The sequence below is a fragment of the Zosterops lateralis genome (assembly GCF_965231275.1).
Source record: "Zosterops lateralis genome assembly, chromosome: 4".
Classification (NCBI taxonomy): domain Eukaryota; kingdom Metazoa; phylum Chordata; class Aves; order Passeriformes; family Zosteropidae; genus Zosterops; species Zosterops lateralis.
In genome coordinates, this window is record NC_139765.1 from 452,991 (window position 1) to 480,592 (window position 27,602).

The 27,602-nt window shown below is 43.6% G+C and overlaps 2 protein-coding genes across 6 annotated transcripts in view; one reads left to right on the forward strand and one right to left on the reverse strand.

Moving 5' to 3' along the window:
* KDM5A (lysine demethylase 5A) overlaps positions 1-9,363 on the reverse strand; it is a 45,190-nt gene extending 35,827 nt beyond the window's left edge. For 2 of the 3 annotated variants that reach the window (XM_083860153.1, XM_083860152.1), the window contains exons 1-5: positions 8,151-8,350; positions 6,361-6,438; positions 5,206-5,328; positions 2,880-3,050; positions 2,277-2,411 (exon numbers count right to left, since the gene is read on the reverse strand). In XM_083860153.1, coding sequence (XP_083716279.1) covers positions 2,277-2,411; positions 2,880-3,050; positions 5,206-5,328; positions 6,361-6,438; positions 8,151-8,315 — 672 coding nt within the window. In that variant the 5' untranslated portion in view covers positions 8,316-8,350. Of the gene's footprint in view, positions 1-2,276; positions 2,412-2,879; positions 3,051-5,205; positions 5,329-6,360; positions 6,439-8,150; positions 8,351-9,316 lie in introns of those variants that run through there. The other variant, XM_083860154.1, reaches the window with a different exon arrangement.
* A 42-nt stretch (positions 9,364-9,405) lies between these two features.
* Positions 9,406-26,417, forward strand: CCDC77 (coiled-coil domain containing 77). Of its 3 annotated transcripts, none has more exons than XM_083860156.1 (11): positions 9,406-9,514; positions 12,703-12,892; positions 13,978-14,120; positions 14,578-14,674; positions 15,970-16,027; positions 16,720-16,817; positions 17,754-17,902; positions 18,242-18,482; positions 19,336-19,461; positions 19,547-19,699; positions 21,450-26,417. In XM_083860156.1, the coding sequence occupies exons 1-11, from the start codon at positions 9,489-9,491 to the stop codon at positions 21,594-21,596; spliced, it is 1,428 nt and encodes a 475-aa protein (XP_083716282.1). In that variant the 5' UTR covers positions 9,406-9,488; the 3' UTR covers positions 21,597-26,417. The 3 variants fall into 3 exon arrangements, with proteins under 3 accessions (XP_083716282.1, XP_083716283.1, XP_083716284.1); XM_083860157.1 differs by having other exon boundaries at positions 16,723-16,817; XM_083860158.1 differs by lacking the exons at positions 19,336-19,461; positions 19,547-19,699.
* Positions 26,418-27,602: the final 1,185 nt, after the last annotated feature.

Genomic DNA, 27,602 nt, shown 5'->3' on the forward strand with positions numbered 1-27,602 from the left:
AAACAGAATCTCTCACCATCTAATTATTCCCTTCCCAATCAGAGACAATGTTTTCAGCTGACATTTGATTATAGTATCCAAAGATTCTGAAGCCACTCTTCACAGAAAACACCCATTCCCCATCTTCTTCCATGTTTCACATTCTCCAAAAATCCTGAAATTTGCTTTTTCCAAGTCTCTCACCCCCTTCTACTGCTGAGGATGTTTCTCTAATTCAGTAATTTCTGATTACTGTATTTATACTTTCTCATCCATTGCCCATTCTAAGGTAAGTTATCTGCAGGAAGATGCAGAGGATCTTTGGAAAAGATCTACGGAGCTGCAGAGGCCTCCGGAATTCTCCATGCTCACTAGCCAGGCACTGGACTGCTGGCACAGGACACACAAATGATTCAGATGTTTCAGCTGGAGCACAATGACATTTATTTAGCAGGTTTTTACATTACTTGCATATTACCTGCTCTCTGAAGATTGTTTAGACAACCTCTGGTCCAATTCCAGGTATAGACTTCAGACAATCAACAGAGTCCTGGCTACAATAAAAGGTGCACTGAAATCTGGAACAATGTCTCCATGTTCTCAGATTTTTATTTACACTGCTACCACTTCTGGCTACTGAGGAAAAATATGTCTCTAAATGCTGCTCCAGGGATGACTTAAGATAGTTATACACAGCTTTCAACACAGACAAAACCTACCTCTCCTGTCTGTGCAAGCAGGATGAGTTTTTCCTGTATTCATGAACTCACTTCAACCATTTTAAAAACTGTAATGCTTAAAAGTTAACTTGGCTACATTCCTAATAAAAAGGCATTTAAATATATATATTTTTTGCAGATGATCTAAATAAAATGGTATTTTATTTCTGAATTGCAGGCCTTTTAAACAAAGTAAAAAACAGCTTTACAGTGCCAGGATCACTTAAGAATCATCTCTCCAACATGGAGAAATGACAAGTGCCATTATCCTACTGAAATCAGCAGGAAAAAAGATCCCACAAGATCTTAATAAAAAAGTGACACTTTTACACCATGTGCAAGGAAAAGGAGATACTGGCATTTTGCCATAAGACTCATTCAAATCCAAAGAAGAATTCCACACAGCAAATGCCTGCTGAAGTCCATGCAGCACTCTCAGGTTTTCTGCAGAGCTCACTACCAATACCTTGTCTGAGAGACCTGGGAAGATCCACAAGCCTGGCACTGTTTGTGTGATGATCCACTGCTATATGGTATGATAAATAACTTCAAGTCAGCTTTAGCAAGCTGAGAAAAGACACTAAAAAAGACAATTCAGTCTAAATCATCAGAGAAGAAGGTGAAAATTTATAGAGGATATTCAAATACCTCGGTGACAAAAAAGGTGCATTGTATAAAAAAAAAAATCAGTTAAAGAGCATTTGAAAAAACTTTGTGGTGCTGGGGCTGAGTCTAGAATGGAATGAGGCAAGTAGGAAGTTGGCTGCACATAAATCCAGCCCTCACCCACGCTCTGCTGATGAGGCAGCAGGGAGCCACCAGACTCCATGAGAAAAGCCTCAGGATGCTGCCTGCAAGGACTATCTCTGTCAAAAGGGGAAGGCCTGATTTAAATAGTGCAACAGAGCCATCAGGGCAATACCCCACAATTATTTCTAGTAAGACAGCATTTTAAATGGTGGTGATTCAGTCTTAATTCACATTTTCTCAGGGGTACCTCCCAGGATCTCATATCACCTACTCGAATACCAGAAATTCCTGTAACACCCGTAATTCAGAAGGAAGGAAACTGCTTTTCAGCAGAAAAACTGTACAACTCCTATACAGCTCCAGCCATCACTGATCATCTCCTCACACATCTGTTTCAGTTCTTCAAAAGAACTGCCTGCCCAGCTCGAGATAGTTACTCCCACTCCCAATTCCACAATTAACCATTACCTACATGTATTTGCATTTATGTCATTAAGAGGTATATTTTAAAAAGGTTTTAGAACTTTGCACAAGCAGAAGCTTTAACATCAACTCACAAACAGCATTCTGTCTTGTTTTCACAGATACATTCAGTACCAAAGTACTTAGGCCACTTATCAGAAAACAAAAAGCAACTTTTAGAAGCTTTGAGACAAACAGTGCCTCTGCTGTATCAAACCAGTCTCAGAGTAACAGACTTCTCTGGATTTTTGTTAAATAAAACTGCTTCCCAGTGGTGCTTCTGAGCAGGCTCCCACAGCCAAAGGCTGCTGCACTGGTGGGAGAAGTGAGTGCTCCCTTTCTGTAAGAGCTGATGGACAGCAATACCTGGGATTTGACACGCCTGGTTCTCTTCAGCATAACGTTCATCCTTGACGCCTGCTTTGGGGAAGCCTGGGCATCTGAGCTGAGGTCCTCAGCCTCCACTTTGTCCTTGAGATCCAAGTTGGGCTTTTGGATGCCCTGGAGGAGCAGAGCACAGGACACTGTGTTGGTCAGGCAGTGCTAATCATTCCACAGCCTGTGAATCATTCTGTTTGCTAAGGAACAGGACAAGTGAAGTCACACAGCATTACACACACCATTTGGAAAAGAGGCCAATTAATTCATTCATCCTTCAAACAAGAGAACTGAACCCCAGATACCACATTATCAAAAGAAAAATAAACATTTCCAATTAAGCATATCATCTTTTGCCTTATTTTCCTCCCCAACATGGTTGACTTCAGTCTATAAAGAAACACCAGAAAATAACTACACAAAGTCATGTTACACCTCCTAGCACTACTCTGTCACAGATAAGCACCAGGGTGGCTCCAGCCTTGTTGGCACAGCTGGAGCCTCTCAGAGCCCTGACCCCTTGTCCCAGTTTCCCAGGGAGTCACAGAGCACTGTGTGTGCCTTTGGGCACAGTGTGAAACGGGAGCTCACCATGAGGCTGACCCCGGACTGGAAGAGCTCGTAGGGATAGAGGATCCGCTCGTAGTGAGACTTGAGCAGGGACCCCGTGCCCTTCCCTGGCAGGTAGCCAAGGCGACTCGCCACTTTAGACCACTTCTTCTCTTTGGTCACCACTTCAAAGCCTCCTTTGTTGGCAACAATCTGAAATGCAGAAATAAAGAGTTAAGGGGTTCGAGCTGCTCTCACCAGCCTGCGTAAAGCAAGAATCAAATTAAACCAACCCAATGTTAAAAAGTTCCATGAAAAGCGACAGAATCCTGAAATCAGCTTTTGTTTCCTGAAGAACTAGTCCTTTAATAACAAAGCACTGGCTTATTCTTATTGTTTCACGTATTTAATGTAATTTTTCATTTACTAGCAAATGAAAATTGCACACTGTCCTGGACAAGAGGACTCCAACAGTTAAGGTTTATGATGTGCTGGAAAAAATGCAAAATCTACCATAAGAACAAATTGAAAAGTGAACTCTCACGAGACTTGTAGTCTGCTGTAAAACACAGGCCTGGCCAGCAATAAAGCCCATTCTAACAGATCCCAGGCAGAAGGGAGTGCTGGAGCTCAGAACACTCACAAAACACTGAAGGGAAGAGACTGCTATAAAAAGAGGGAAAAGTGAATTTACCTTCCAACTCAGTCCAGTTATTATATGTGACTTCATTGGTTTGAGACCAGTAATTCACATACAGAACTATCAGTGTATGTATCATCTACATGTACATAGAATTAAAACCAAGACCATTTGCCTGCAAGCAATGACCACAACAGCACATGAGTTGCTTCCTCCAACACACAGGCCACATTTCCACTGCCTCCATTCCTTTTACAGTCTCACTGCCAAGCAACTTAAAACACAAATGGATTACATTTCCATTTATATTATTGTAAGACTAACATCATTTTTACAGCAGTGTAGTTTTGCATTGCATTTCTTTACACACGAGAACTAAATTTCAAGCTTAATGTTTCACATTGTTAGAAACCCAAAGGCAAAAACATTTTGTTACTGGAGTGAAATTTATGGTTTATTTGTGGGGCTGAAGTAAACTGAAAAGTCCAACTGTGACAGTGACAAGTAAATTCATTAATTCTGGATAATCACACAGAGCTACACTTAAATAAAACAATAACATTATTGACCATTATTTTTCCTCATATTTACAGAAAAAGTTCTAGAAAAACATTTTAAAATGAAACCATTCCTAAAATTCAACTTATCTTTAAAATTTCCAGGAAAACTCATTTTCTAAAATTATCTGTGCCTGAACAACAGCTAAAGAAGCCAATAACCACCCAAATCAACTCAGAGCTGCCAATCTACAGCCAACTGAAATGTTCAGCTCATTACAGTGACCCAGACACTTTCCAGTACCCCTCTGATATCCTGCATATCCCAGTAAGCCACCACAGACATAAAAAGAAAAAAAATATTGAAAGACATTTTATCAGCTTTTCTCTGCATTTTATCAGCCCTTCCAGACTTCCCAAAATACTTGACTTTCTTTAAAACGAAAATATACTCAGGTCTTTACATTTTTACTTACCTAAGAGAAATAAATCTTGATGGGGAATGGAAAGTGATGCTCTAACCTAGAAGCACTAGAACTACCAGAACTTCGGTCTTTTCCCTGCAAGAAGAAATCTACCTATTTATATTTATTATCAGCTAAGTTTATAACGGTACACATATTCTGCCAGTGCAAAACCAAATTCCAACTTTGTGTGAAGTTTGGTGTGCTCACCAAATGTAGCTACAGAAATATTCATTTCTAGCCAGCCTTAGGCCAAAAATCTGTTTTGGAAATTAAAGTAAGTATTCTTGAAATTGACATTATAAATTTTCAAAGATACACCTTTAGAAAAACCTCTGCTGGAGGAGAGGAAGGAGAAATGGTACCAGTTCATTACTGAACTGTTGATCAGAGCTGAAGTGCACACAGGCACAGTGCTGCCTTCCCAAAGAACCCCTCAAGCTCCAGCAGCTCCACCACATGTGAAAAGGGAGAACTGAAAACCCTGCTGGCCAGCTGACACCAGGACATTCAAGCTACAGAAGGTAATTAATACCTGCTGTATGGAATCCAACCAATCCAACCAAAGGTAACTAATTTAATTACACTGGGACATGTTTGCCATAAACATTCAAATTAGAAATGTTTTTTCGCTGTTATTTTTCCCACTTATTTAATCTCTGGATTAATGGGATTAGTGCTGTCACACAAGCCCTTCCTGTCACTTGGCTCCTTGAGCTCAAATGAAAACTGAACTCTCTGTCTGCCAAAGGCCCACAAATACTTACCTTGCTCAGACCATAGAGATCCAGTATTTTTCTCTCAACCACAGGGATTTTCAAATTGGATCCTTGGAGTTCCCAAAATTTTGCTAACTGATCCAAGAAGTCCAGTTTCACTCTTGTCATTGCCTGGAATCAGTAAAGGTAGACAATCACATATGTTCAAAACCAAATGTGACAAAACCTTACAGTCCTGAGAGAAAACAAAATAAGTTTTTATGGCATTTCCATTTTCGACATGCAACTTGGCAGGGAAGGTATCTGTTTGTCACTTAAAAAATACCTAGAAATAGAAACCTTGTTAAAAAGAAAAGATCTTTAAAAAAAGAAAATTATATATGCTTTTTTCTCTGCATTTAAGACCCTATAAATTAAATTCCTATCAAATAATTTCTTGGTCTGAAAGCAAAATGCATGCCTATGAAATAATCAGCATTCCAGGCAGAAACACAAGAACAATTATTAAAATATACATTGGTGGGGAGGAGGGGAATTACAAACAGTTTTTATATATGCCTTAACCACACAAAGGGCCTCCTCCCTGGAGTATTTCTGGACTACTCAAATCACTTTCCATAAGGAGACCCATTTACAAGCCAAATGACATTTTGGTATGTGAACAAAGCAAGGCTTTGAGAAATGTTGTAAAGAAAAGGAAAAACCAGGACAGAATGGAGGTCATACTGCTTTTGAGACAGCTCACATAACTTTTTAAATCATAAAATTAACCAGCTATAATAAGCCTATGAAAAATCATTTTAAGGCTTAAAAGGCATTATCACAACAGTATGAGGTAACCAGAGGCATCAGAGCAGCACTAAATATTTTAAGAGGGAAAAAAAAATCATTGCCTGTGGAGCTCTGAAGGCCAGACACTGGCTGCTCTTACTACACACATGATATTTGGAATTCATTTTAGACACTTCCAGTTGAACGTGAAAAACTCCTGTGGTTATTCTGGGTAATAAAATAAAAACCAGATTTTTCTCAAAGCCAGGGAGAGTTACTTTATACAAACCCTGCCAAGTATAAACACTGATGTGGTCTATGGGCTCCTGAAGTGTCCCCCATCCAGAGACCTGCCAAGATGCAAATCTCAGGCAGGGAGACCTCGTGCTTTCAGTGCAAACACTAAATCACAGCAGCAGTGGAAAAGCTCACCTCCAGCTCATTCAGGCGCTGAATTCGGGGAGTGAAACGAAAACTTTGTACTTCACATGCAAATGGAGGCTGCCAGTCCTAAACAGAGACAGAAAGACATTTTATTGCTTCCAGAAACTTCTCTGAAACACACACACAACCAGGCACCCTAATAATGCCTGAGTAAACAAGCTCCCAAGAGTAAAAACCAGGCTCTCAGAACAGCTGGTGATATCATTCTCCAATTTTAAGACATTTTTTGTGCTTATACAACAATGTTCCTCCCACCATATTGTAGTTTGAAGAAAGATCCTCACAGACTCAAGAATGTCAAAGAAAATAAGGTTCAAAGCATCTCAGTAGAATTACCTCATGCTAAGCTTAAACAGGAGATACACTCTGTAGCTGAGCAGTTATTTATCAGTTATTTATTTATCCGTTATTTATCTACTTTTAAAAAAAGAATCCATACATCTTGCACTCTGAAAGATCCTCAGTATCAACAGCAACAAAGACTAAATCAGGCACATTATAACACATCTGACATTGTTCTGCTTGTCTGCAGTCATTTCAATAAAGACAGGACCACCAGCCAGAGCCCAATTCTTTAACAGGAATGGAGCCTTAAATAATGACTTTCTCAGCACTGCCAGGGGTTGGTTCCATCCCACCTCTCAAAACTGTGCTACGACACCAAAACAAGCGATTCAGCACTTTTACCAAAGCTCTGGTTCCAGCAGATTGGCCACCTGAGGAGGGACACACCACCACAGCTGGACAAACCACACAAAACGTTTGTTGTTTGCTCTGCTGCAGCACACAAAGGCCTGGAGCACAACCTTCAACATTTACAACTCCCAATAACGGAGAAGAGCAATAAATCACTCAGCTTAGCATGAAATGTTTAGCAATTACTGCGGGTTGCAAACCAACCCCAGGCGTGCATCCTGCAAAACCCTGCGAGGGAAACAGCTCAGCAGCCCCAGAGAAACATCCAACGGCCAGGAAAGCTCCAGTTATCCTCAACCAACAGGACCTGGATCTGTTCCTTGTGGCCTCCCAACCTGAGCCCTGCAGCTTATTTTAGCAAGGGCAGTCCCCTGGAGGTCAAGCTTTCACCGTGTCGTTAAACCGACCAAACACATTCCGGGAACCAGAACAGGTCAGGAGGGAAAGGAACCCGACCAGCGAGCCCCAGACCCACTTTCTTCTCAATCACACACTTTCTTTTCAGGTTTTCACCTCTCTCCGCTGCTTTCAAGTCTCTAATTAACAGCCGCGTTTGAAGTTTGTTTATATTTTAATACTTTAGCGATGTAAGTGCCTTTTGCCGAGCTGCCCGATGCCCTGCCAGGTCACCGCAAGGAACAGAGACTGAAAAGCCTCCTGAAAGGCCGTACACAAACATAAGGCCCGGACACCAACAGGTCGCCCGTCCGCCTCCTCTAAAAACCCTAAACCCGATGTTTATAAACAGTAATCCATTCTGAACAAACACCCTTCCTTCTCCCTCCTCCCCGCCCGCAGCAAACGCCCCATTTCACCTACAAACCCTCCACAGCTTTCACAAGCCGACCGCTGTTGTTTTGGAAGTAAAAACAGCGTGAACTGCCGGGCACGGCCAGGCACTGTTCGCCTCCCAGCTGCTCCAGAGCAGCCTCCAGACAGCCCCGCCAGGAGGTCAGAGACTGCACAGGTTCCCCGGGGCCTGGCACGGCCTGTGCAGAGCGACACACGGACCCCGAGCGGGCACGGAGCGTGTGGGGCACACGGGGGGGCTCTGGGGGGGCCCTGGGGCACACGGGCGGTACCTTGGGGGGCCGGATCTTGCAGATGCCGGTTTTCTCGGCCAGGCCGCGGATGCGGCCGATGAAGCCGAGCGGGTCGCTGAACTCCTCCCAGCTGGGCTCGAACACGGGGCACTCGGGCGGCGGCACGAACTCGGCCGCGTAGCGCGACCCGCCGCCCCCCGCCATGGCCGCGGGGGGAAGGGGGCGCCGCCGCCGCCGCCGGGAGCGCAGGGCGGAGAGGGGCGGCCGGGGGGCTCAGGGGCCGGGCCGGGGGCCGGGGCGCATCCCCCGGCGGCGCTGCCGGGCGGGGCGGGGCGGCGGGAGCTATACCGAGCGCCGCTGTGGCCGTCCCGGCGGGGCCGCTCCCCCCGCCCGAGCCCCGCTCCTCGCGTCCGGCCCGCCGGAAGTGACGGAAATCTCTGAGCCCTCCCCGGAAGTCCTCGTGCGTTGCCTTCCGATCCAAAAAGTAGTCCCGCCGCCACGCTTCTCCTGGCGAGACGGCTTCCGCCTCCGCCGCGCTCGGAAACGCCCCCGCGACAGATTCCAGCGCAAATCCGCCCGGATCGCCGCCCCGCAGGGCACTGCGCGGGGCAAGAAGGACCGGGGACCGGGGAGGGCGGGGCCGCCGCCACTTCCGCCGCGGAGGAATGTGCGACGAAATACAAGCCATTCACTTCCGGTTCTGCGGGGACGCGTCGCCCATTGTCTGTGCGTGACGTCAGGAGCGCCGCCAGAGGCCACGCCCCCATTGGGCCCCGCCTACTGACGGCCACGCCCCTCTGTAGGCCCCGCCCTCTCCCTCAGGCGCCGCCGGCGGTGACGGGACAATGGCGGGGAGGGGAGAGACGCGAGTTCGATACCGGCCCCGCCCGTGTGCCCCAGGGCCACCCCACAGCCACCCCAGGGCCACCCCAGGGCCACCCCAGCGCCGCCCCGTGTGCCCAGAGCCTTGTCCAAACGCTCCCGGAGCTCCGGCAGCTGTTCCAGTGCCCAGACACCCTCTGGGGGAACCTTTCCCCGATTCCCGACCTGAACCTACCCCGGGACATCCCCTCGGGTCTTTATCACCCAGAGATCTTTATCCTTCCACAGTAAAATGCATATCTTTTTGTTTACAACCAGAACTGTGCCTCCAGTGTTTGCCGAACTCCACGCTTTGCTTTATTCTTCTTGCTGATTATTCCAACCTCGGTCTGGTGTTTTCTGTTTCAGCCTCAGAAGAAGTGAATTTCCTCCTCCCGTTACCAGGAGGCTTTACCAGCTCTGCTGATCAAAACATTGATCTGCGTCACTTCCCGGCCGGATTAAAGAGGTGTCACCCACGTTTGGCATGTGGGAAACACGGCCCCAGTGCAAATCATGGCTAATTTTCACAGGAGTCACAGGTAAGACCAAACTGAGCTCTTAAGACATTGAGCAAATTGAGGTTATTGTCTCATTGCATTTCATAGGGGGTTTCTGACATAGATACTTAATAATTTTATGTGAGACTATGAATTCAGATGCTTCCTTACCAGTATGTAGAAATCATGTATTTACACAAGCTCCTCCCACTTTTTTTTTAAATTATTTGTGTCTCTCTTCTGATGAGCTGTACCAGATTCCTTTGAATAAATACATGTGTCTTATATTCCCAACAGCACAATCACCATGTACACAATTTCTAAGCTAAGCAATGATTTAGCCAGAAACACCAGAAGGAAAACGCTCAAAAGCTTTGTTTTGACATCCAGCCCTTTCCTGGTTTCCCTGTAAGCTCCTCAAGGTTTTATGTTAATTTGTTTAGGCTGGTGAAGGTCTCTGGAAGGCAATGCTGGGAACGTTGCAGGTTTTCTTAACAGCAAAAACCTAAATATCCCAGATAACCCAAGGGGGCATTTTTCTCATCATTTCAGCAAGAGATTCTTTTTGGAAGAGAATTTTAAGCTTTTTTCTATTACTTGCTCTGGTTTAGGGGCTGTTGGCCTTTAAAACACCTGTCCATGTGTACTCCATGTCAGTTTTTATTGGTTATCTAGGGATATTTTCTGAGAGAAGATTTCAGCCCCTCGTAGGATGTATGCAGCTGATTTTTGAGCAGCAGGGAAAGCACCCAGTCTAACCCCAGGGAATCTTAAACACCCTGAGCTGGAAGGGACCAACCAACAAGGGCCATCAGGGCCAACAGCAGCCTTTCTTCTGGGCTCTGCCAAGAGATACCGCCTGCCCTGCTCTGTTTTCTTTTTTGTGAGAAAGTTGATTTGAAAAAAAAAAATCAGAGAATCACAGAATGTTCTGAGTTGGGAGGGCCCCCAGGGATGAGGGAGCCCGGGACACCCCAGAGCCTTGTCCAAAGGCAGCTGGTGCTGTGCCCGCTGCCCTCGGGGGGAAACTGTTCCCTGATTCCCGACCTGAACCTGCCCTGGCACAGCCCCGGGACATCCCCTGGGGTCACAGGTCACCAGATCAGTGCCTGCTGCTCCACTTCCCCTCCCAAGGAAGCTGCAAATCGTGATGAGGAAGAACCACACAGTTTCCTCACTAAGCCTTTTTAATTCTTTGCCTTGTCATACAGAAACTCCATGTCTTTAAACAAAGTGTTAAAAAGAACCTTGGATTATTACTGAGCAAATTGGGGGTTTTTTGTGTCCAGCACACTTGATAAATTAGGAAATCGTTTGGTGAATAAATGGCAACATTACTACAATGTACTACTGGGAATACACGAGGGAAATGAGGAGGCTGAAAGGCATCGGGGTGACCTAAAGAACACATTCAATTCAGCCAGAATTGGAGCCAGTAACTTCTCGTTGCTGCTGCCGAATGGCAGGTCATTTCCGAAGAGAAAGGGGCGGTGTGTTTTGGATAGAATAACTTTGCCCTCACCAAGGCAGGGCCGATGGGCGCAGGCCGCGCGCACGCGCCGTGAGCCCTCCGTGCGCTCCGGGACCACAACTCCCAGAGGCCCCGGCGCGGAACCGCTGCCGCTCGTGTCGCCAGCGCTGATTGGCGCCGGCAGTCGACCCCCGTGCAAGCCCGTCAGTGATTGGAGGGGGCGGCGGGGGCGGGGCGTGGCGCCGTTTAACTGTCGGCGGGCGCGGCGCGGCGGTTGCCGGGCCGTTGGGGCTGTGAGGAGGAGGCGGCCACGGCGGGACCCCTGTCCCGGGACTCTATCCCCGGGCTTTTCCAGCGGGGCTCCCGCCGTAACGCCGCCGGGCACCCTCCCCCGCCCATGGAGAGCCCGCCGCTCCGCAGGGGCGCGATGAGCGCGGCGGAGCGCGCCGCCGAGACCCCGCGCAGCGCAAGGTACTGAGTGTGGGGGGCTCCTGCCGGGGGCCCCGGAGCCCTTTCCTCACTGCCCGGTGGGCTGGTTTGCCGCAGGGCACCCTGTGGGCTGCTCCTGTGTGCCTGCTGTGCGTCCTTGTTCTTCTGTCTTCCCGGTTCTGCTGCTCTTCAGCCGGAACGAGCTCACCCCACGCCTGGATTACCTCTTTCCTTCTGCTGTTATCTCTCTAATGGTGTTTTTTAAGGCGTTTCTGGTCCTGCAGCAACCTCCTGCGCGCAATACTTAGACCTTTGCGTATTTAATGCTTTCCTACAGTGCCCAGAGTTTTCATGGACCTGCCCTGGGGCTCCATAAAGGTCCCCATCGCCTCAGTGTCACATTGTCATCAAAACTCCTGATTCGCCAGGACCAGACTCTGAACTCTGTTTTCACTAAACACCTCTTTAGTCAAGAGGCTTCTTAGCTTCTGCTATCTGTAGTATCATGTACAAAAAAAAAAGAAAAGTTGTCATATCAAAATAAATAACGGGAAGAACACTTTCTGAGGTTTCTAACTGTGCATCTCTGTTTGCAAATTTGGTGCTTGTTTGAACAGATTAAATGTTTGAATGCACTCAATATTGTTTTGAGGAAAAATACAGTATATAATTATAAATATCCTTGATTTGATTTACATAACATTGACTTGCTTTCCATGTAGCACTTCAACATAAGATTCAAGAACTTGGAAGCTTCTATTGCAGTGTTGAGAGTGGACAAGCTACATGAATAAGGACATCAAGTACACCAGAAGGGAGAGCACATAGATTCCTAGACCTACACCTTAAATTATAATGCCTGGTGCATCAGCTGGCCTGAAGTGTCATCTTTCTTTGGTTGTCTGTCTTTAGAAAGTGTTTTTCTCTCTGGGTCAGTCAGGTAGTGACTGTCACAGATTGTTTTCCTGTTTATTTCACAGTGGCTGCTGCTTCTATTTGAACAGCAATGGACATTTTATCTCCTGAGTTCTGTCCTTCTATTCTTTTTCTCCTCTTTTCATGGTCATCTTCCCCAAATAATGCATGAGCCTTTGTTTCCATAACATCATTTTTTTTATTGTTTCCATTGGTTGGGCTCTCCTGCACAGTACAACACACCTGCAAGCTGCTCTTTATCAAAGTCCTTGGTTCTCCTAAACGCTGTCATCTCCTGTTAATACCCAGAGAATAGTTGAGCTAATCTGTATTTTAAACGGAACCTGTGTATAAATTGAAAATCTGTTTAGCTACTTTAGGAAGCGTTTTAACTTTCCCCCCGTGGCTGTTGCAGGTCAGCGGAGTCGTGGCCCCCGAGCCAGGAGGATTTCACCCCGCTGCCCTCGGTCAGCGAGCGCCTGGGCCGCCTGCCCCCCTCCCACGAGCTGCTCGAGTACTACCGCAGGAAGATCCTCGACTTCGACCAGGAGCACGAGGAGCTCATGAAGAGGCTGGAGAAGTACAAGCAAACCTACGATGAGCAGGTCAGCAAAAGGGTTTTTGAATAACAATGGGCTGTATTCACAAGATTAGGGGTTTTTACAGTTGAAAAGTCAGCGCAGAAATCTTGGGATTTACTGGTAATGTGGTAGAGCTAGGAAGGAATAAGTAGATTTTGAGGATTGGTTTTAAAATCTAGCTGTCTGTCCTTTGTCAAATCAAATGGAAACGTGCCTGTAGGATGTTCTTCTAAAATCATTATGGCTTGGCTATATCTTCACAGTGGCAATTTTCCTTCTTTTTTTTATATTAAGGACGGAGTTTAGATGCTCATGTCTGGTGTTGTCCAGCTTCTTTCCCTTGGTTCTTGTAGTGGAGGAGTGCTCATTTGTCCAAATTAAATAGGCTTTGACTTATGGATGTAATTCATAGTTACTGCAGTGGAGTTCATAAGCTGTTAAGCAGAAATCTAAAGATTTGCCATTTAAGAAGAAGTCTTACAGAATATCTGCATCATATGGGCTATAGCACATATCTGCCTAGCACTCATCTTTGTAATTGTGGTTCTTTGGGAATAAAATAATCACTTGTGAGGTGATTGAGGTGCCTCCTCAAGTACTGGTCATGCTTGAGGCAGCCTGAAAGTCCTTGAGGAAGTATGTACTGTACATCTTATTGTCACGTGGGGAAAAGAGGGGCAGGTTGCAAAATAATGCTGTTTTCATACAGCTTCCTATACTAGGTGGGAAAAATGAAACATAGTAACTAGCTGGAGTTCTTGCTGCTAAACGATACAGATATTTATTCTTCAGTGATTTATTTCAAAAATAAATGCTGTTAGAGAGGCTTTGCTTGGTTTTTGTTGCTGTCAGACTCCCCATAGCTGCTGTGACCAGCAGTGTGGAAGTGCAACCACTGGAGACACAAGCTGAGGCCTTATTTCACTGTTGTGTAGTGACAGTGGTTCTCAGGGCTCTGAAACATTTTAAAACAATTTTTCCAATGCTGCCCTCATCCGGTCAGATATTACAGGAGAATGAAATCATTCTCGGGCTGGCTGTTCCATGCCAGAGTCGGGGCACAAGCAGTCTGTGCTGTGGCTCATTCCTGTCCCCCCCTGTCCCCTCAGCACCAGCTGCACTGGGAGGTGCGGCACCTGGAGGAGGAGATTGCGGAGCTGCAGAGGGCGCTCAGCGACATGCAGGTGTTCCTCTTCCAGGAGAAGGAGCAGGTCCTGCGCCTCTACGCGGAGAACGACCGCCTCAAGCTCAGGTGGGCTCGGGGGCTTACTGCACACTGCCTGGGACACCCTGCCCCTGGAGGGGCACTGCAGTCTCTTGGGCTGCTAAATGTTTCCACACGTTATTCTGGTAGTACAAGGAAGGGCTTCAAATTGCTTTAAAAACAATAGACACTTACAATCTGAAAGAATTTCAGGTGGTTTGTAACTTAACGCAAATTCTTTTCACCATGTGCTCTTATATCAGCCTACATAGTATTGTCATACTTGAAAAGAGAAATGCTCTCCAATCCCAGCAAAATGAGTAGTGTTCTGGTATTGGCAATATCAGGAATGTCTTTGGGAGCTTGTTTTTAAAGCAATATTCTCAGGAACTGCAGCAGGTTGGAAAACTTGCAAGCATCAACAGGTGAAATAAAGGGACAGTGTGTCACAATGTTGTGATGCAATTAAAAAAAAAATCTGTTAACTAGTTCTTTTGTATTCCAGGGAATTGGAGGACAGAAAAAAGATGCAACAACTCCTGGCTATGCTGGGAGCAAATAAAGGAGAAGTTACATATTTTCATAAGGAGCCTCCACATAAGGCGAGTTCCATTTTTCCATAGATCTCCTCTTTGGATTGTGGCATGAGATTGTGTATCCCAGAGTCTGACCACAGACCAGATCTGCTCCACAAGTCAAGGGTTGCTAAATGAGCCCAAAGCAAGAGGGGTCCATAGCAACCATAGTAAACATTGGGTTTTAGTGTAAATGCTCAAAGGTGAGTAAGAATAAGCACACTGGAAGTAGGTCCTCTTGGCATCAGCCTCCTTCTTCCTTCAAAACACTCTTCTAGGTTGGCCTCTGAAATGTCAGATAGGAGTCTGGAGTCAACTGACAAATGGTTGTCAAGAACCATCAGTCAATGGTTGGCAAGAACACCACTAAAAGGAAAGAAAAAGTGCACAGTGTTTGAACTCAGCTATCTCAGAATGCCTGTCTCTTAGAGCTTTGGTAAAGAAGACACTGTCAAGGTTGCTGCAGCAGTTTTGTGGGCTGGAGACTGCTGAAGAACCATCCCCTCTAGACAACACTGTGTTGCATATTTCAGAAATTATATTGAAATGTTTAAATGGCAGTACATGTCATATGCAATGTAGTTGAACCTACTCAAAAAAGTCATGAGTGTTTTGGATATACAGAGACTGCGTTGGGAATATAGGATTTATTTTGGAATAAGGTACTGAAATATGCTGCATTGTTCATGGTTGCTCTGCACTGCTCAAGCTCTTCAAAAATCTTGCAGAAGCTTTAAAATTCCTGGTTTAGGATAACTCTAAAATTAGGCCTATTATGTAATATCAACCTAAAGATAAGCATTGGGGTTATAATCTGCTCTTTCATGGCCTCCTTTTTTTTAGGTGGGTTTAAGCTCAACAGTTGAGTTTCAGTACTTTTATCACTTAGCTTTTATCTCAGGCTTATTCAGTATCTTGAATGAATGTGCTGATAAATGAAACTTCATGTTTCTCTGTCTTGCTGAGACAAGGAGTATAAAAGAAGGAAATAACACCATCTTCACCTTCCTCTTCTCTCTGTCTCCAAAATGTTCTTTTTTCCTGGTGAGGGTGCTGATTTTCATCCTAATGAAGCCATCAAAGACAGAATTACTTTCCACTTTTTCTGGTGAAAAATATAGAGGCAGTAATGGCAAAAGTCAGCCATGATAAAGGAAAATTTTCTACACAGGCATTACCCTTGTGAATGTCTTCCTTGTCTTGTGGTAGGAGTAAGGTAATGCTGTTCTTTTGGATAGCTTGGTTTAACTTTTTAAGATTTTTCCTTGACCATTGTACCTTTGGGGAAGTAGATGCTCAGTGCAGATGTCTTGTTTCTGTAGGTTACTGTTCAGCAGAGACCAGCAGAGACCCAGAAGCAAGATGATGCTTCCAGCACAGGTACCACACCAAGCTGAGTACCAGCAGCTCAGCTCGTGCTTTTTGTGTGTGTCTGTCTCCTGAATGCCAAAATAACTCCTGTCTGTGAATGCTTTGGTGAATCTCCGCTAAGTTCCCTCAGTGTGTCCATACACATCCATGCTGTACCTTTGTCTTCCCTCCAGCATCCTGTAGAGCAGCCTGAGCTGGCTCTGGTGTCCTGCTGTGCCCAGCAGAGGAGGAGGAGGAGGCTGTGTCACCCTCCTGGGGCTGCTCTGGCCCTGTGAGCTTCTGCTTGCCCTCAGTGCAGACACTGGTGTGGGGACACTTGCCTGCATGCTGATTTCCTCTTTTGAAGTAATTGTCTCATCAAACTGACTGAAGTTAGCCTGCAGCTGAAAACTCATTCAGGCCTTGATGTTTGGGCAGCTGTGGCATCTGCCTATTCATAATTTAGTTTAAGAAAACATGTCAAGTTTTCTTTCTATATATGCCAACAAAATTAGGGTGCCTAAATACTGCAATACCATAGAGGGGATAAAGGTGTGTCATCATTCAGAGTTCTAGAATTCTTTCCTTTCAGCCTTGTGACTGTAGCAGAGGCAACCTGTTTGCTGTTCCTGTAGGCCCACCAGAACACAAATATGCCACGCTTGGAAAGGTACTGCAAGTACGTTGGAAAACTCTTTCCTACTTCTGTTAAATTTCTTCAGTAGGTACAGAGAAGGGCGCTTCAAAACCAACAGCAAAAGGAGAGAAACCAGAAACTTCTGAGAGATATCAAAAGGATGATGAAACACTTCTACTACAGGTAAAAACATTTGCTAACTGATGGGTGTAATTGCTGACTTGCAGAAGATTATTATTAACAAAATGCTGTCTGCTTAGGTAAGATGTAGATGTACCAGTTGTATAAATCCTTGTATCTTACTGTGGATTCACACTTAGTCAGTTTACTTAGATGTTTCTTTGCTGAGAATGTAAATTTAAGAACAGATTCTGGAAGCTTTATGTAAGCAGATGTTCCAGTAATGTCAACTGAGATATGTTGTCCTTAGCATAGAATGTGTAATTGATGTTCTCTCCCATAATTTGATAGCAGACAGGAATTTACATTAAACCCACTGAAGATGTGCAGGGTTGGGTGTTTTGTGGAAGTTTGACAAAAACAATGTGTTTGAGACAGTGTTAGGCAGCCCCCATAAGGTGCACTGATACAATGAAATGTTTCCTTTTCTAGACTTCCATAAAAATTTAGTTATAAGCACCTTGACAGAATGAAAGATAAAATGTGCAGGATTATGAACTGGGGAAGATGCCAGAAGCTGTATGTAAAGTTATCAGGAAGGATGAATCAGGAAAAGCAAATAATGGACAAACTTGTACAGCAAATATTCATGGTGGATTTTGGTTTTATTTTTAATATTATTTGTTCAAGCAAAGGTACAGAAGTGTCTCTGCATATTCCACAGGATTCGTTAGATGTGTGCAGTTAAATCTTAACCATATAAAAATCTTAACAATCTAATGTTGTTCCTTATGGTATTCCTCTCTTGCCTACATCATGATATTTTAAAAACATTTTAGTTGTTTGAAATACTTAGCGTTGAAACAAAACCGAAAGATTGAGAAATTAGCAGGTATTATCAGGTACAGTTTTTGATCTGAGTGCTGGAATTTAAGGGACTCGCAGGGCCAGGAGCAGAGGGGATGTGAGGCCTTGCTGTGTGATGTGTTTGTGCTGCAGGTGAAGGCGCTGCAGGCCCAGCTGGAGGAGCAGACACGGTTAACCAAGGAGCAGGTGGAGGCTCTCCTGGAGGACAGGAGGATTCAGATGGAGGAAGCCGAGGTCCGGCACCGCAGGGACCAGGACAAGATCAAAGCCATAACAGAAAAGTGAGTGTGGAGCATGACTGTGATGTAGCCAGGAGATGGGAGGAGAGAGAGCAACAGAAATATTATTTCAGCATTATTTCAGTGTGTTGCTTCCTGCAGCAGACAGAAAAGCAAATTATGCAGCCATCTGGTAGTGCGTGTGGAAGATGAGTGGAATAATCTGCTTATTAAAAATCCTCTCATTGGAGGAAGAGCACTTCTTTCATTAGATGAGAAGAGCTAAACTCACATTTAGACCACCTGTCTTCTCCTGTGCTTCTTTCAAGTTGCAGTGATGATTGATGCAATTAAGGTAGGCACTAGGAAAGAAGGTAACTCCTCTGGAATCCCTTTTTGCAGGCTCCATAAAACCCAAAATCTCTTATATGAGAGTACACGGGACTTTCTCCAGCTCAAGTTTGATGCCAGAGCCAATGAAAAAGCATGGATGGCAGAGAGGGATGGTCTGTTGAAGAAACTTAGCAAAGATCTGGATCATCTTGTTTTCAGCACAGACTCAGGAAAAATAAAGCACAGAGAGCTGAAGAAGATGCTTCAAGTAAATGATGGAGCTTCAAAACACCACAGCAGAGAAATAAAGGTAATTTTTGTCTTTGGTAAAGCTCTTCAATATTTTTTGACTAGAAAACTGCAAGCACCTTGGCTTTGGCACAATAGACAGTCACTAGCAGAAGTTGCAGAGTTGAACCGGATTGCCTTAAGTTACATTGTTGTTGGTACTAATCTAAATAAAAACACCTCTCCTGCTTAAAGATCAGCATAACTTTCAAAATTCAGATAAAATATATAGTTAGGATTTATGGTAGCATGTCACTGTCAGTTTGTTTCATGCCCAGAAGAAAATTCCTGATTCTGTAAGCCATGTGATAAATGGGGCAAACAGTTTTTAGCCTGCAGATTGCACATGGCTCTCTGTTCCTGTAAGTGCTCTGAGCTAATGGTCTTAGAATGCTGTGTCTGGATCTTCCTTGCTGCTTCAGGGGAGAATGAATCCTCAGTTGAAGTCTTCCAGCTCTTCTCTAGCAGACTGAATTTTTCTTCCTCTTCCACTGCACTTCCAGTGAGACATCAGGAGGTCAGAATAAGGAACTGGAAAGTAAACAGGCAATAGGGAATTGTTTCCATCTACCCCTGGATGCAGATGCCTCTGAAATGCAGTACTGGACAAGCAGCTGTGAAAGGGGAGTTACAGAACTGGTTGAATGTTATTTTTAATGATGAGCAGTCATACAAAACTGGTATCTTAATTCAAAGGTTTTGGTAATGGCATTGATGTTGGAGTATTGTCCTCACATACTTATGAGCTCTGGTTCCAGTTGTTAACTTTTATTTTCCTGTTGTATTGGTGGTGTTATCACACTTGCTGGTCCAGGGTAGGGAAGTTTTGTAAACAGAGTCTTGAATTAATTCTTTCTCTTCCTCCCATGTCCCAGTTACTGCAGGACAAGCTAATGCAGGAGAAACACCTGTCACACATGTACAGAGAGCAGTGTGTCTCCCTGGAAGGGGAGGTGGCTAGGATCTGTGAGGAGAGAGATGCTGGCAAAGAACTCTTTAAGGTAATTGGTCTGTAATCACCTGCTGGCTGTGTGATGCTCTTCCAGCATTTATTCTGTGTGGCATATTGAGTTTCCATCTCCCCAGGAGCGCTCGGAGAAGATGGGGAAGCGCCTGAAGCTGATGACCCAGAGGTGTGAAGCCCTGGAAAAACGCCGTAGTATGGAAGTGGAGGGCTTCAAGAATGACATTAAAAGGCTTCAGCAGAAAGTGAAAGATATAGAGAAGCACATTTATAAGGTGACAGCTGAGCTTTTCTGAGGCAGACTGTTTTGGGCTTATCCTATAGAGGTGCATTCTTAGTATTTAATGTAGTATTCCCCTAGGGTTAAGGAAATAATTCCTTTTCTAAATGCTCCTTTAAATATCAGTATCTGACAAAACTTGCCTCCTCTGTATTTTACGAAGCAAAAAAGATTTGTCTTTCTTGTTTATTCATTAGGCATCAAGCTTACTGTCCTAGCTATGTATTAGCTGTGTATGTTTGCTTTCCACTCTCAAAAGTCCTTATGTGACACCTGTAGCTTACTTAGCTGTCTCAAAATTGCAAGGCAGTAGTTTGATTCAGAAACTTATCCTGCAAAGAAAATGATTATTTTGTTTGTGAGAGCCATATCTGTTCCTGTAAGGGGTAGATCATTCTTAAGTATTGTGAATGTTCTGTTTGTTACTTTAGAATGTCATTTGTGACTTTCCAAAAATCACTGCAGTAGCAATGGCTGGAGGTTGAAGCTGTGTTCTCTGTAGTACCTTCCAGATGTGTAGATGAACATCAGAACAACTTAGAGGAAAAGGCACAGCCTTGATGTTGCTTGGAGTTTAGGATGAAACATTTATCTATAATATGCTTGAGAGGATGATCTTGGTGTAGCTTAGACTCTCCTGCAGGAGTCTGGCAGTGCTACTGATTCCTTCTTTTCCTGTACTAAGTTCAGAAAAAAAAAGTTCAGTTCATGCAGACTAATGCATTTATTTTGATTAAAGACTTCAATTTATATATATATATATTAATGGCCTGTGGATCTTTCAACTTTAAGGACTAACAGCAGTATATGGAAGGAAGGGAAAAGTGTGTATGATGCCTTTACTACAAACTTGTATGTTTTAAATCTGTGGGTGTGCTCTTCATTGTCTTCTCAATTTCTTGACACTGTTAACCACAAGAGGGCAGGGGAACAAAAGACTTGCAAGAAGTCTCCAGAGTGATCATTCAGTCCTTCTCATCACTTGAGGTCAAAATGACTAGAGATGACTAAATTTCCTGATTTGCATATTAAAACCTTTGACCAAGAACTACATGATGACACAATAAGAAACCATAATGGGTCAAGAGAACAGAGGTATTTTAGAGCAGCTTCCAGTGCTGTGCCCTTGCAAGTGGCTGGACTGGCATGCTGTCCAGCTGCAGGGTGAGAGGAAATGTCAGCCCTGGCCAGCCTGCCCTCAGGAATTGTGATTATCCAGCAGCCTTTGTTCAGCTCAGTACCCTGAGTCAAGGCACTGGACTTGAACTGCTCTTGAATCCTGGCAGTTCAGAGGGCAGCAGGTCAGCCACAGCAGTTAGAACACCTCTAGGTTTAATAGCAAAAGATAAAATGTCATCTTATCTCCTGAGGTGCTTAGAACTAGATAGGAGTTACTTGATAAATACTTTAACTTTGCCCCTTTTTGTGTGTCCCTAAATAATACAGGAACTAGAAAGGAGTCAACAGGCTATGAGTCAACATGGTTATATTCTATTAAGATTTCTTCCTTGCCAGTACTATAATACAACAACATAATGTTATGAAAGCCTTGTTCTTTATTTTTGCTTCTGCAGCACCTTTCTGTTGTTGTGAACTATCCTAGTGCTATTAACTTACAAATCCTCTTAGCTGGCTACAAAGGGTCTCCTTTAGAGTTCTCTCCCTCATATACTTACCATAATACTCCCTAAATTGTGTTCTGTACAGCTTTGTTTTTCTTAATCTGTTTTTCTTTTTGTTTTTAGGTGGCTTTGAATTTGGGACCAGACCAGGATTTTGTAGTTCTGCGTGAGGTCCGCCAAGGAAACAGACTAACGCGTAGAATTCAAGGAGAACTAAAAGACTTAAAAGCCAAAATCTACAGCTTAGAGGATGAACTACGGCACTGCTGAAGCTGAATTATTAGCTGGCATCCTAATTTTAGTAATAGGGCCCTGGTCATTCACAAGAACAGCTCCTGCTTGTTTGTTTCCCGGCATCCACTGAGAAAAGGTTGAGGAAACCTGCAGTTAATGTCATAAGTGCACATGAGCCATTCCTAATGTACCACATTACAATGCTGTTTGAGCTGAGAGATGGCACTGATAAAACTGACTTTAAAAGTACATGATGATGATACATCAGGAGTGTGTGTATGACTGTATCTTCATATCTGTGGTAGGGACCAGTGTATGCTGTCCTTTGTCTTTATTTGGAACATATTATAAATCACATACAGGGTTATAATGAAATTATCAATCATAGAAGGACCTCGTTGAAGATCTGAATTTTGGCTGACATTTTCCTGTGTGAGAAGCAGCTTTTAAAGTAGTTTATATGATTACTGTTTTGATGGACCTCGTGATGTTACTGGAAATTCTCACATAGAAAGTCAGTACTAAAATGTCTTAATTTGACTGCTGGACAGGATGACTATTTTAAAATGGCTCCCATTTGCTTGGGTTTAACCTAATTGAAACAAACCTAACTGATTTAATATGGTGGGAAAAGATAAGCCATTATAGAACTCTTCTGCTAGGATAAGCAACATTGACAGGAGTTCTGAATGCTTGGTGAGGAGGGAGGTACTACACAGTTGAATTTCATCTTCTCTCTGCTTCCTCACAGTGTTTTAAAACACAGAGGAAGCCCATAATGGGGATCTATCTTCCTTAACCAACATATTTCAGCTGTCTTTGTAGCTCCAAACACAATCTTGGTTCTGTGCAGAGAAGTCACGGTCAGCTTTTGCTGCAGCAGTTGTTGCTGCTGCACTGTGACAGACTGGGGTGGAAGAGCAGGTGCCCACTTGCTACATGAGAGCTGTAACTGTAGCTGTGTAATGATTCTCCAGCTGTACGTGGTTGTCTTCATACCAGACATCACAATTGTAGATGAAATCATGGCAAGGGTTACACCATGGCTCCAGCCCAGTTTGTAATTGCAGGTATTTGTGCTTTTACTGCAGTGTCAGCAAGTCTTGTCCACCTTGCAGCCTGAGAGCAGCTCTGTAGTGGAGGAGGGATTTCAATGCCTCTGTTTCCTGCTTTACCTTTTTTTACCTTGTTTTGAAGTATACACCATACAGGCTACTAGCACTTCCTTTCACTCTGAGAAGAACTTAGTGTGTGAAAGGAGACAATTTGTTTTGGATGTGGAAGTGGCCATGCAGATCATCATTTGGTGTTTCATAGGTAGGTATGGAAAAGATGGATGTTTATGTGCTGTGAAGGTTTGGAAAAGGAATACTTGTTTTTAAAAGCAATGCAGGAGGGGAAATGCCCTTAAGACATCTGTACCCATCTGAGTTGTCTTAACCTTTTTGTGACAAGCTTGCTGTCCCTTGTGGCCCTTTTCTGGAGTTTTTATTCTGTATGTGTACTTGGGGGCAATTGATCAAGACTCCAGTGTGAGTGGCTGACTGTCCCTGGGTGCTCAACTCCACTACACCTTGCCAGGGGCTGTTTTAAAGGAAAAAAAATGCTGAACTGTTCAGAAAAACTGGTTCATGAACAACTTGGGTGCTGATGTGATGTGGACAGGTAAGGAAGGGTATTTAATGCTATCCATCATTAGTCTCACTCTCTCCTAGCTGGTTGCTGCTTTCTTAGAGAAATCAAGCTAATAAAAGTGAGTTCATATGTGAAATAACATAGTACTGGCTTGAAGATGGCAATCCTAGCACAGGGCCTAAAAGGCTCTTCTGAAAAGTGCTGCATGATGGAGCCTTAGCCACTCATTCAGCAGGATCCATCTACTTAAATTCAGCTGATGGGAACCTGGCAAAAAGGTCTCTTAAACCTATAGAATCCTGTTTATTTTCAACTCTTCCAAGCTAAAGAATTGCCTGTGAAATGACATTTTCCTCACTTGAAAACCATTAAGTGTGTCTGGGTAAAGACTTCAAGCTTTGACGTTCAGATTAAGACTGGGAGGAAGTATTGGGGGAAGGAGGATGTAAATGTTTAATTTCCTGTCTTCCTTACCAATATTCTTTAGACTTCAGAAAGACTGAACAGACTAAAATGACAACATTCCTAATACATCTGCTAGTGTATCAAAATCAAAGTGCAGTTTGAACACAGTTCTTTGTATGTCACTAGGCTATGAACACTTCCTATGTGAGGGGGTGGAGGGAAATTAGGGTATTGTTACCCTGCAAATCCATTTTATTTGGAAGCTTGAATATTTTTCCAAGTGCAGGAAGGGCAAAGTATTGTACATGCTCTTTCTGTGTGACATCATATGAACATGGGAAATGCTGCCAAACAAATGGGGACCTTCATGCCAAGAGCTGCTTTAAAGAGCCAAATGCTTCCTACCACTGACAACTATCCTTAAAAATGTCTACAAAGCATTAATGGCATTTTCAAAAGGCTTTCCTGGGAGAAGTTCCACTACCTTAATTACTCCATTTTTTTCCTACGATTTTTGGGTAGAAATCAAAAAATAGCATTTACTCCAAAGATCCATTAGGGTTTTTTTGCTAATTGAAGTTAGTAATGTGTGACATGTATCATTTCAATACAGCTAATAATGCCAGGCTATGAGTGTAGGAGCACAGAATCTGAAAGATTTGCAAAATGTCTGCTTCTAAGATTAGAGAGACTATACTAGAGGATTAAAGGTTAGAACTGGACAAATGTTCTTACTATGAGCCAAGATACTAAAATCTCTCTTGCATAACTAAGAGAAAAATGAGGAGCAGGGGAAACCTTGTTGTGTAGCTTCATTTAAGTAAGGAAGGAGTGCCTACTTTTCAGAAGGAATGTTGAAATATTGGTTAAGGCACAGAACCACAGATGATTCAGAGGAGGAGAAAAGGTTGTGCAAGAGCTCATTTTGTCTCGCATTAAGAAGACTGATTAATGTGTCTCTTGAAGAGAAAAAAAACCTACCAAAGGCCTCTCTATCTTAGCAGGGCAATGCTGAGCAGCAACAAGTAGCCTGAACCTGAAGTTAATTTAAAAGGGCATACATTTTTAACAGGGAGATGGTGCTTTTTTCCTCTTATTATAATAAACTATATGAGGAGGTAACAAGTTCTCCATCTCTATCTTTAAATCAAAAAATTATTTCACCTCTGGAGAAGGTAGCTTGTTTTAATAAGCTTGAGCCATTAGAGCTTAATGAATGATAATGACATGAGGTAACAGGAAATCATTTAGTGGTTCCTTCTGGCTTCAAACCTGTTGTGTATTTATATGCAGTATTATTTGTTGGAGTTTTTTTAGTTTCCATGCAGTTGCTTTAATTACAGGGACATGCTCTGTCAGCTAACCCTGCACAGCAGGGTTGCACAAAGGAAAACCAAACCAAAATCTTAAAAAATCCTTTGTGATCTTCCTCTATCACAATCTGCAGTAACTCCCCAGTGAGTTGATGCTGTGACTGCACTCAGGCAGATCAACAGTTCTCATGGGTGTTAAAATAAGTAAACAGTAATACAGTGTATGCTTATATGGCTATGTTTAAATTGCCTGTGTAAATAGGATTATCACTTCAGAAACACATTTTACCACTGTGGATGTGTGGATGGACTTTCCATCCACACAAGGCTGTGATGGGCAGCCTGATATTCTGGAATTGAAATGTTTCTATGTTGGCCAGGAATTCTTTCAGTTAGTATTTTTGAGTCTAGCTGGGAGCAACATGCCTGTGTACTTTGTTCTGGTAGATCTGTTCATACTCATGCAAAGTGATGTTGTTCAGACTTTTAATTAAAGCTCACAAACACATTTAATTTGATGTACTAGAATGTGTTTGTGCCTGCCCAGTCAAAATTCTAATAAAGGTGTCCTATTTGTCCCCATTTAAAGTGGTATCATAGGTAATTATTGTGGATATTTTAAGAATTTTCTTTCTAATTTTTCTGCAATATTTTGCTTTTCTATTTTCCGGTTGCTTTAAGTTGTAAGAAAATTTCCCCTTACTCTCTAAAAAATTTTCCTTAAATGTGCAAGTGTAGCTGTAGAAGTATACATATTGTTTTAGGCTGCAGACTGGGATTATGCACCAGAACATTCTAGGACACAGCGTAGACAGTGTGAGTGGTGGGAGCTGCAGTGGGTCCTTTTGACTCCTGTCTTCATAAGGCTTTAGACAAAAAGAGCAGAGTTTGGATTCTTAGGTTGCATCTAAAGTTAAGGACTTTCTGTCCAAACCAGGCCATCAGAGGTAACCAATATTTAACCCACTGGCAAGAAACATTTCTGCCATGACTGAAGTATTTGAGAAGAGTGTGGAGGACTTCTGGTATTTTCCCTTTAGCACCAAGTGAACTGTTGGAGAAAGGGCATCTTTGAATATGGGGTAGGGTGGCTGCCCTTCAAGTAAGCTCCAGAAATACAGCTTGAAAAACAGAGCCCTCAATAGGGTTGACTGTTCACTTACACTGACTATGTTGCATATTTTGAGAATTGCAATGCTGTTGGACTGGGGACAGATGTGTAAATACAGATTATTTGGGTTTATTCAGAAAACCTAGAAGGGATTTTAGCACAGAAGTGCTTCAATGTTAAAGCAAGACCATTATTAACTGCACAGGCATGAAGGGATTCAGGCTTGAAATGGGTTTGATTTTAATAAAAAGCTCAGGATTTACCCTGTCCAAGATGTGCCGAATGCTCCTGTATTGATTCGGAGATGAAATTGCTTTTCTTTGGCTGTAAACATTTACCTCAGAATGGTGTCACTTGTAAACCATCCAGCACAGTTTTTCCTCTTCAGTCCCAGCTCGGGTGGACAGATGTCTACAGAGAGTGAGTGCTGCTCATCTTTGTGTTCTGAAATGTCTCTGATACCTTGACTGTGATGCATTTTTAGGACTTCTTGAAAAGTAAGGATGATGAGCAGTCACTTAAAATATAAACCAAGTATTACTATGTTTAGGGCAGGGAAAGGAAGAAATTATGCAAGGCTAGATTGAAAATGTGGATTTCCCAAATTATCAAATACATATATTCATCTTTCATTATGGTAAATATCTAAAGCCTGCAAAGTCTCCTGAAAGTTCTCAGCTTAAAGTATAGAAAAACCTTTCTCAGGAAGTGCAAGTGTGTGCTCTAGATATTAAGAGATTGTTCTGATGTGCAAAGAGCAATTTAGGTCAACTCCTGGGGCAGGACCTGCAAGCAGGAGGTGTTCCTAGAGGCACTGGATGAAGCTCATGTGAAAATGTGTCCTCTTGCCAGCTGAAAAGGAAGGGAAACCATTTCTATGTGACTTTGTCTGGACAGTGAAGACTTGAGAGCTACAGAACAAGTTATGCAGTGAAAATACAGAATCAGGAATGAGGCTTTCCACGCAGACAGCCAAGCTGAGCTGTAGGGGAGCAATGGGATTGTGCTCCTGTCAGTCCAGTCCATGGCTGTGTGTGCAGCAAAGGAAGTCACAAACTCCAGCCCAGGCCACACCATACAAATGCTGGCAGTGTAATTGTACTGGTAAAATGTGACCATGTTATTAGCACAACCCACTGATCAGCACCACTTAACTGGGCAAGGAGCTCCTTCTGCTGATAGGTTTTTAATTGTGAGGCCACACTGATCTCCTTACAGTGATGATCAACTGCAGCATTGACAGGGATTTTTCTGGGATTGCTCCACCAGTAATGCTTTTTAGAGCCCAATCAAAACAGTGTCCTCAGAAACTGCCTATTCCTCTCAGAAACACTTCTGCCTTTGAGCCATTTCTATGAAGAATGTTGAGATGAAGTCATTGTTTGTGTTTCAGAGCATAGCTGAGGTCAGGAGGAGGAGTATGGAGCCACCAGGGTGCTGAAGTCTAGGGACAGTTGGGTGTCTTTGGCATGGAACTTATAATTAGTGCTGAATATTACACAAGACAGAAGGGAAGGAGCAAGTGGCAGATAATTGAACCTTTAGGGAGCCTACTGAGAAACAATGTTGGCATGGAGT

Excerpts from the sequence above, each read along its gene's own strand:
- CCDC77 (XM_083860156.1), top strand. The coding sequence starts at position 9,489 with ATGGCTAATTTTCACAGGAGTCACAG. Across the intron at positions 14,675-15,969 it reads ATAAGGAGCCTCCACATAAG|GTTACTGTTCAGCAGAGACC; the intron begins GCGAGTTCCATT and ends TTGTTTCTGTAG. Across the intron at positions 19,462-19,546 it reads CTGGCAAAGAACTCTTTAAG|GAGCGCTCGGAGAAGATGGG; the intron begins GTAATTGGTCTG and ends CCATCTCCCCAG.